The 8,238-nt window shown below is 50.4% G+C and overlaps 1 protein-coding gene across 1 annotated transcript in view; it reads left to right on the forward strand.

Annotated features, from left to right (window-relative positions):
* Nucleotides 1–8,238, forward strand: part of LOC147216377 (microtubule-actin cross-linking factor 1, isoforms 1/2/3/4-like) — a 107,037-nt gene that overhangs the window by 18,673 nt on the left and 80,126 nt on the right. The window contains exons 18-31 of the mRNA XM_086178412.1: nucleotides 2,831–2,985; nucleotides 3,080–3,206; nucleotides 3,302–3,485; nucleotides 3,580–3,746; nucleotides 3,996–4,174; nucleotides 4,785–4,923; nucleotides 5,009–5,202; nucleotides 5,281–5,440; nucleotides 5,557–5,640; nucleotides 5,779–5,886; nucleotides 5,956–6,054; nucleotides 6,167–6,289; nucleotides 6,796–6,887; nucleotides 7,399–7,534. Coding sequence (XP_086034538.1) covers nucleotides 2,831–2,985; nucleotides 3,080–3,206; nucleotides 3,302–3,485; nucleotides 3,580–3,746; nucleotides 3,996–4,174; nucleotides 4,785–4,923; nucleotides 5,009–5,202; nucleotides 5,281–5,440; nucleotides 5,557–5,640; nucleotides 5,779–5,886; nucleotides 5,956–6,054; nucleotides 6,167–6,289; nucleotides 6,796–6,887; nucleotides 7,399–7,534 — 1,947 coding nt within the window. The remainder of the gene's footprint in view (nucleotides 1–2,830; nucleotides 2,986–3,079; nucleotides 3,207–3,301; nucleotides 3,486–3,579; nucleotides 3,747–3,995; nucleotides 4,175–4,784; nucleotides 4,924–5,008; nucleotides 5,203–5,280; nucleotides 5,441–5,556; nucleotides 5,641–5,778; nucleotides 5,887–5,955; nucleotides 6,055–6,166; nucleotides 6,290–6,795; nucleotides 6,888–7,398; nucleotides 7,535–8,238) is intronic.

The raw sequence follows: 8,238 nt of genomic DNA on the forward strand, positions 1-8,238 counted from the left end.
TCCTCCGCGTGCCTTCCCTTCCCCCCGGGATCCCACAGCCAATAAATAATGCACCTGTCCCTCGGAGTGTTCGGCCCCCGAGCCCGGCGGGCGAGGCGCGGACATTCGGCTTATGCTGCTATTTCCGTCCGCAGTCATCCCCACCTCCGCTCGGCGAAGCGGAGCGTATGAGAGGCGTCGCATCCAGGTGGAGGAGGGGGGAGGGAGTCCGCGATTTTTACTCTCTTTCTTTTATAAGTTATTCCGAGTTAAATCTGTGTGCGGATTTTCACCGAACGTCTGGACCGACTTGCACAGTACCACAAGTAATCTTTCTCTCCTTCACTTTCCCGTGTCTTCTCCTTTCTCTCTGTACCCTCCATATGCATTTTTATTTTTCCTCCTTCCCCCCCCCTTCCCTCCCCCCTTCACTACCTCATCCCCCCCTTTCCTCCACTCGTCTGTCGGCTGGGCTGGCAAGACAAACGTTCAGGTATAGCTGCCTATATTTTTCCCTCTCTCACCTCAGACTCTCACACCGCACACCCACCCTTTGGTTGCCCCTCTCACATCGGCTGACCCCTCCTCGCCGGTTTTCGCGGCCAGTCTTTCCCCGGTGGTGTCGGGCCCGCGCTCCGAGGAAACCGTGTTCTCACGTGTAATGCAGGTCATTATTGATCGGACGCCTCCAATGGCCGCGGCGGGATGGAATACACCTTCATTATGTGACCTGCTTTCTAACGGACGCTTCCACGCGACTGCGATCACTATGAGATATATATATCTATACTGCTCAAAAAAATAAAGGGAACACTTGAACAACACAATGTAACTCCGAGTCAATCGCACTTGTGTGAAATCATAGTGTCCACTCAGGAAGCAACACAGATTCATTTTGACTTGTTTTAAGGACATTACATCAAAGTTGGATCAGCCTGGAGTTTGTTTTTACACTTTAATTTTGAGTGTGATTCCTAATCCAGACCTCCATGGGTTGATACATTTGATTTCCGTTGATCATTTTTGTGTGATTTTGTTGTCAGCACATTCAACTGTGTAAAGAGCAAAGTATTTCATAAGAATATTTCATTCATTTAGATCTAGGATGTGTTTTTCAAGTGTTCCCGTTATTTTTTTGAGCAGTGTATATATAGATATATATATGTATACGTATATATTCATTAATATGCCGTCGATCCCCGGGCGAGAGGCAGGGGGTTCGACCTTCAATGGTCACCTGTCAATCACAAGGGGCGCTCACTCACCTGGTGATTGCAGAGGCTTCACTTCACCTGCTGTGTGTTTTTGGACGGAGCGGAAAATGTTTAGACTCCACACAGAATGGGCGCCAGTCAGAATCGCACCAGGAACTTTCTTGCCCCGCCAATTCAGCTGCTTTATAAACACAGACTGATTTATACAGATGAAACTGATAAAGACCGAACATATATACTATATGCATACAGTATATGATCCATTTGATCAGTTTTGAATCCCAGCTGAACACCAGCTATACTCAGGTCTGGGACACTGGAGATTTGAATTGGTTTTTTTTTCCAACCCTAACTTTAATGTTTATTTTTTCTGTTTGAGTTTAAACAATAAACTGACGTCCACTTCTTTGTAGCGTCCGGCAGCTCCAATTTATAAAGCGGCTCATTATGATTACAAACCTTCTCAGTGGACGAGCCTCGGGTAATAACAGCGGTAGTGATAATATCATATAATTTACAACATACAGTGATGATTCACACCATATCCATTGTGACAATGCAGATACTGTAGATCAATGCATTTTGTGAGTGTATCAAATATAGATGTAGATCCACTGATAGCGGTTTCTTGAATTTCTTTTGATTCTTATGTGTTCAAATCAAAAGGCAAATGTACGGCACCCGAACCTAGTCTGGTACGGTGATCCTGGGCGGGACCGAGGTCAGCAGATGAGAATGGGCGGCAACCAATGAGTGAAAGTTTACACAACTGGCTCTATTTTAATGCAAACTGTCAAAAGTAGCGCTACTCTAATGCTATTTATCTACTTTTCATGCATTATTTGTATATGCATTTATGTACATGTGCAGTCTTGCATTACCTAGCGTATTAGTGTGTGTGCGTGTGTGTGCGTGTGTGTGTGCGCGCGTGCACGTGCAGGGCTGGGATGAGAGAGCGAGGCGGGGGATGGGAGGCGGCGCCGCCTTTTAATTTGCAGCCCTGAACCCTTCCCTACCAAAACACACATCCACAGCGCACTCCCGCGCTGCTTTGATCAAAAACAGCATGTCAGAAACGTCATTCGTTTTATTTTATTCATTTTTTTTTTTTGAGTTATTGGTGAATAGCCACATAGGGTAATTCTAGCTACCCAGTCCAGATGTGAATCCAGATGTGAAATCCGCTGCAGTGGTGGCGCGTAGCGCTTCAGCTAACCTCAGCGCTAAATCATTCACAAATAATGCCATTCCTTGATATCGGTTTCCTTCTTTTTTTTTTTTCTTTCTTTCTTTCCCGCCCCCTATTCTACATGTTTGTTTCGTTCTTCTGTCTCCTGTCTATATTGCCACATACATTTATTCCTGTTTTATGTTCGCATCAACCCTATCTTGCCCTCGAAATCAATTTCTCCCTTCTTTTTCATTAATGTCTCCCCCGTCTGGCCCTTGCTAACACTGATTCTACTCTCACTACTAATTCTTCTACCCCTCCCCTCTATTTCCTCACGCTCATCTTCCTCTCTGCTTCCATCCTCCGTCCATTCTCTGATCTCACCCACCGTTTGCTCGGCGTCCCGCCACCGCCCACCGCCCTCTCCTCTCTGCTCGTACGTCTCCGCATCCCCGCCCTCTCTCAGATCACAATAAGCAGAGGCGAGGAGTGCGTACTGGAGGACAACTCCCAGAGAACCAAGTGGAAGGTCATAAGCCCCACGGGGAACGAGGCCATGGTCCCGTCCGTGTGTTTCTCCATCCCGCCTCCGAACCAGGAGGCCATCGACACGGTCAGCAGGTAAGGATCGGTGCGACCGGACGCCGTCGACTGGATTTTGGCGCTTTTGATGCAGCGGTGGGAATAAAAACCTCCGTCGTGTGTGTGGTTGCAGGACAGAGCAGCTGTATCAGAAGGTCATGTCTCTGTGGCACCAGCTCCATGTGAACATGAAGAGCGTGGTGTCCTGGCACTACCTCCTCAAAGACATCAGGACGGTCTCCGAGTGGAACCTGGACACGGTGAGCGTGTTTAGTAGTCACTCCTTTTACACAGAAAGCGACGATTGTATCGTCTTCCTTTTCTAATTTTCGTCCTTCGGGGCGCGATCGCACAGGTCCGCTGTCAGTCTCCGTCAGAGCGCCAGCAGGTCCTGGATCACCTGGACTCCCAGTTGGCCGACTTCCTGTCCGACAGCAGAGAGAGCTCCCTGTTCACGCCGGCCGAAAGACAAGAGCTGGAGTCCGACGTGCAGCAGGTCCGCCAGCGTTGCCAGGACCTGCTGCTCAACATGGAGAGCGGTGAGACTGCGCGGACAACTCGTACACTCACGCCGAATACAATATTGACACGGATGCGCTGACCGGCGAAACTCTCGCTCGCCATCATCCGCAGTGGAGAAGGACGAGTCGGTGTCCCGCTCGTACTTGTCGGAGCTGCAGAACATCACGCTGCGCATCAAAGAGGCGGAGCAGAGGCTGATGAACGGGATCGCGACGCCGCCGCCGAGGGGCGCGTCAGCCAACGCCGCCGACAACTCTGTTCAGATCACGGAGCAGGAGGTCAGTGCACGCGCCATCTGCTGGCCGTTGTGAGACACGGCAGCAGCGAATGAATTTTTTTAGAAACGACTGCTTCTGAAACCCTCAGGTGTCAAAGTACCGGAGGTTTTGAGAAAATAAATGCAGGTGTTACCTGAGGAAATCGTATTGAATGTAAAAATGTTTGACTTCTGAGGGGCTCTTGGATACTAGGCTCCATGTTGCCGCGTTCTCCGGTGACTTTTTGCCTTTCTGTCGAACCCCGAACAGAAGCTGCAGCACGAGCTGGACGACCTGCGCTCCCATCTGGGCCACATGTCCAACCGCTGCATCGGCTTCTTTGAGGAGAAGCCGTCCTCGTCAGGTGTTCCTGCCCTGCGGGCCGAACTCAGTCAGGCCGTGGAGAAGATGGATAAACTGCACCACCTCTCATCCGTCTTCTTAGAAAAGTGAGCGATACATACTGTATGTCTTCCTCTTTTCCCTTGGGCTTTTCCCTTCAGGGGTCGTCACAGCGAATCAACCTTCTCCATCTCTGTATCCTCCTCTCTCACACCAACTACCTTCATATCTTCTCTCACTACCTCCATAAATCTTCTCTTTGGTCTTCCTCGAGACCTCCTGCCTGACAGCTCCAATGCCAGCATCCGTCTACCAATGTATTCCTGATCCTGTCCATCCTCGTCACTCCCAAAGAAAACCTCAACATCTTCATCTCTGCCTCCTGTCTTTTCGTCATTGTCACTGTTTCTCAACCAAACCGCGTCGCTGGTCTTGACCACCTTTCTTTTCATTCTGGCTGATCGTCTTCTATCACACAGTACCCCTGATACTTTTCTCCACCCATTCCAATCTGCTTGAACCCGTTTCTTTACCCCCTTTCCACACTCTCCGTTACTCTGGACTGTTGACCCCAAGTACCTGAAATCCCCCAACTTCTTGGTCTCCACTTCCTGTAGCCTTCACCGTTCAACCGGGTTCCTCTCATTCACACCCATCCGATCCGTGCCTTTGCAATTTAAAGTTCCGGCTAAACCTCCTCACCGTTTCCCTTCGCAGGTTGAAAACCGTGAGTGTCCTGGTGCGCAGCCTGGATGAAGCGGAGAGCCAGGTCAGAAAGTACGAGAGCAGGCTTAGCGAAGAAGATATCGTTCCCGCCAACAGGACGGCCATTCAAAACCTCTCCGATCAGCTTGGGGTGAGGTTTTTACACCGTAGTCGGAAGCGGTTGTGCAGACCGTCAACCTCACTCCCGTTCCCTCGTCGTCTTTTTACCCCCTTAGAGGTGGCAGGCGGAGCTCGGCGAGCAAGACGGAGTCTTCCAGTCTTTGCACTCAGAGGTGGGTAGAGCCAAAGAGGTGGGGACTCAACTCAGCAGACTCCACCCGGACCGCAGCCCCGAACTGGATCGCTACCAGGAGAGAGCCAATCAGGTCGCGGAGAGATGGAAGGGAGTCAAGAGACAAATGGAATCGCGGTGAGAAAAGCTAAGAGAATAAGCGCGCTTTTCCAGGTAGTGCAGGATTTGTCTGAACGGACTCCGGTTCGCCCGCAGACGGACGGATCTGGAGTCTCTGGGCTCCGTCCTGCAGCAGTACAGAGACGGCTACTCTGCGCTGATGGAGTGGATCGAAGAGACGACAGAGCGGCAGGAGAATACGCATCCCGGACAAACGGACAGCAGAGCGCTGTCCGAGCAGCTGGCCCAGCAGACGGTCAGTAGCCGCGAACGCCCGGAGTAACACCGGCTCAAGGATTCAAAGGAGTCCATCGGCTGTACGGATTTCGAGGTGGAGCGTCGACTGGCATTGTGACGATTCTCCTCTTTCAGGCGCTGGTGGCTGAGATCGAACAGAACCAAGCCAGACTGGACGAGTGCCAGACGAACTCCAAACAGTACTGCGCCTCAGTGAAGGTAAGCAGTAGATGATAACATGGATGTCATTGTGGGACAACCCCTGAGCGAAATGACCCGATAGTCGTCGCTACCGTGTTTGCAGCAGAGCTTTTTTTATTTCCTAACCCCCCAACTCCACCTGGCTCTGTCCTCCAGGACTATGAACTTCAGCTGATGACCTATAGAGCCTTTGTCGAGTCTATGCACAAGTCACCCGTCAAAAGGAGAAGGATGCACTCCTCCTCCGACGCCATTACTCAGGAGGTCAGTGCTCCACCGTTGATCCTCTGTTGCGAGGTTCACCTGTAACTGTACCTCTGTTTCTCCGTCCAGTTTATGGACTTGCGCACACGTTACACGGCGTTGGTCACGCTGACCACCCAACACGTCAAATACATCAGCGATGCCCTGAGACGACTGGAGGAGGAAGAGGTGAGGTGTTGAATCATCGCCACTGTCCGCCCCGCCCGACGCCAGTCACTTTTCACGAGCGCAAAGAATAGTCGGACGACACGGCGCTGAGCTGTCAGCTCTATCCCCGCAGAAAGAAGTGGAGGAAGAGAAGCAGGCCAGGGTGGGCCAGGTTTCAGACCTGCTGGGCTGGGTGCAAGGCCTCCAGGGACGAACCGGCGGCCCCAATGCGGAGTCCTCGCTTGCCGCTCAACAGGTAAACCAGAACGTGCCGACTGGGTTGTGCACGAAACTGCACAGACAACACTGCTGCGACTCGCTGCATGCAAATGACATATTTATACATTTCAGGTTTTATGCTGTTAAATTTCTGTCATCCCTTCACCCCCAGGACCAGTATCTGCATGCACTTTATACTCTATAGCTCAATGGTTTATTGTGCACTTCATTGTTAATATGCACTCTATTATTATTATTTTGTTAATCTCATGTCACCGTTGGAAAGTGAGAAATCTTCACGATCCCTCCGCGAAATTGACAACGACGCTGACTTTGAGTCTGATCTTAAACATACCATTATTTAGTCTTTTCCATGATTTAGCTCTCTTTCTGTGTATTGAGTAGGTTCCATGCGCTATGTTATATGCACATGCTGATATAAGATACCGCTCCCAAACGTCTCCACGGGCATCGCATACCGTTACGATGACAGGATGATGCTGTTGCAGTTGCATGTCATGCGTCTTTCTTGTTTGCCACCAGGCCATCAGCGAACAGCTAGCGGCGAAGAAGGACGAGGTATCGGAAGCCATACGGAGCACACAGGTGTTCCTGCTGTCTAAGCAGGCATGCAAGTGAGTTGACGTCCGCCATGCTCGCATCCACATCGACAGCAATGCGCTCATGTTGTTGAAGGCTTGACCTCAACCAAGTCCAAAATTGGTCAATGATCAGAAGAATTACTCAAGTTAAGAATAGACAATATATACTTCCTAATGAGCTTTCAATAATCAGCTCGGCGCGGTTGTGGCCGGTTGGTAGAGCGTGGCGTCCCTGAAATCGGAAGGTCAGCTCGTCCTGTCTGCATGCCAGAGCGTGCTTCGGCAAGACGCAGAATCTCAAGATGCTACCGATGGTCCGCCACCATTGGTTGGTGAGAGTGTGAGAACGGGCAAATGTAATCTAACAATTTAAAACCACAAGGTGAGAAAGTGCTCAAAAAAAGGATACCATTGACCTTCTAGCTTGTGTAGCTTTAGTCAACAGTGAAACTCCAAGTGTCATTCAAGTACATTCTAGTGGACTGCCCTTTGGACTGGAGCCCCCTACCTTCACCTGGTCTAATCTTTGCTGCGTCTCTTCCAGGCTGTCCCCTGAGGAGCGTGCACATGTGGAGGCCCAGCTGGACGAGCTGACGTCCACCTACAGTGAGCTGTGCGACAGCTCCACCCAGCAGCTTCAGCAGCTGGAGCAGCAGCTCGCCAAAGAGGAGGAGCAAAAGGTATTTCGGTCAGAGGGAAAGCAGACGGGTGGAAAACGTAAACTGCGCTCAAATGCTTTGAAAAGAAAAGCTCTCAAATGCGTCGGGCCTTTTGTAAAAATGTTGCTTTGTGTCTGAATACGCTTACATGTCGAACGAGTATCGGTGTGCGCCGGCCGGTGTGTGTGCGCGCGCGCGTGTGTGTGTGGTGCAGCATGCTTTTTGTTCACAGAGTGTGCATTTTTGACCAACATCACCACTGCTGACAAATGTCACACATGACTGGGTTTGTTTTTAACAAAAGTGAGAAGAGCCCATTCAGACGTGTTTTCATATCTTTTTCAAAATCACTCTTCCTCGTCGTTCGAGGCCAAAATTTATAAAAATGAATTCTGATAATAACCAGAAGACCAAATTGTCCTGCAATTTACTGTCAAGCCGGAAAACGTCTGAATCGGGCCTCAGCATGGAGTGTCGCACCGTCACATTGTTCACCTAAAGGCCTGCGGTCATGCCATTAACTCTCCACACCAACCACCGTCAACAGCCTCATCATCATCATCATCATCACCATTGAGAAAAAAAATACATCTGCTAATCTGCTGACACCCTTAATACATGGCCTAAGTGGTGCCACGCTGGGGCAGCTCCACCCAAACTCTGGGCGGAAGCTAGAGGCTGCAGTGCCACTTTTCCTAGAGGCGCAGTTAGTTTTCCCTTCGGGG

The sequence above is a fragment of the Fistularia commersonii genome, chromosome 30 (genome assembly GCF_037954325.1).
Source record: "Fistularia commersonii isolate RoL2024-O1a breed Wild chromosome 30, RoL_Fcom_v1.0, whole genome shotgun sequence".
NCBI classification, from domain to species: domain Eukaryota; kingdom Metazoa; phylum Chordata; class Actinopteri; order Syngnathiformes; family Fistulariidae; genus Fistularia; species Fistularia commersonii.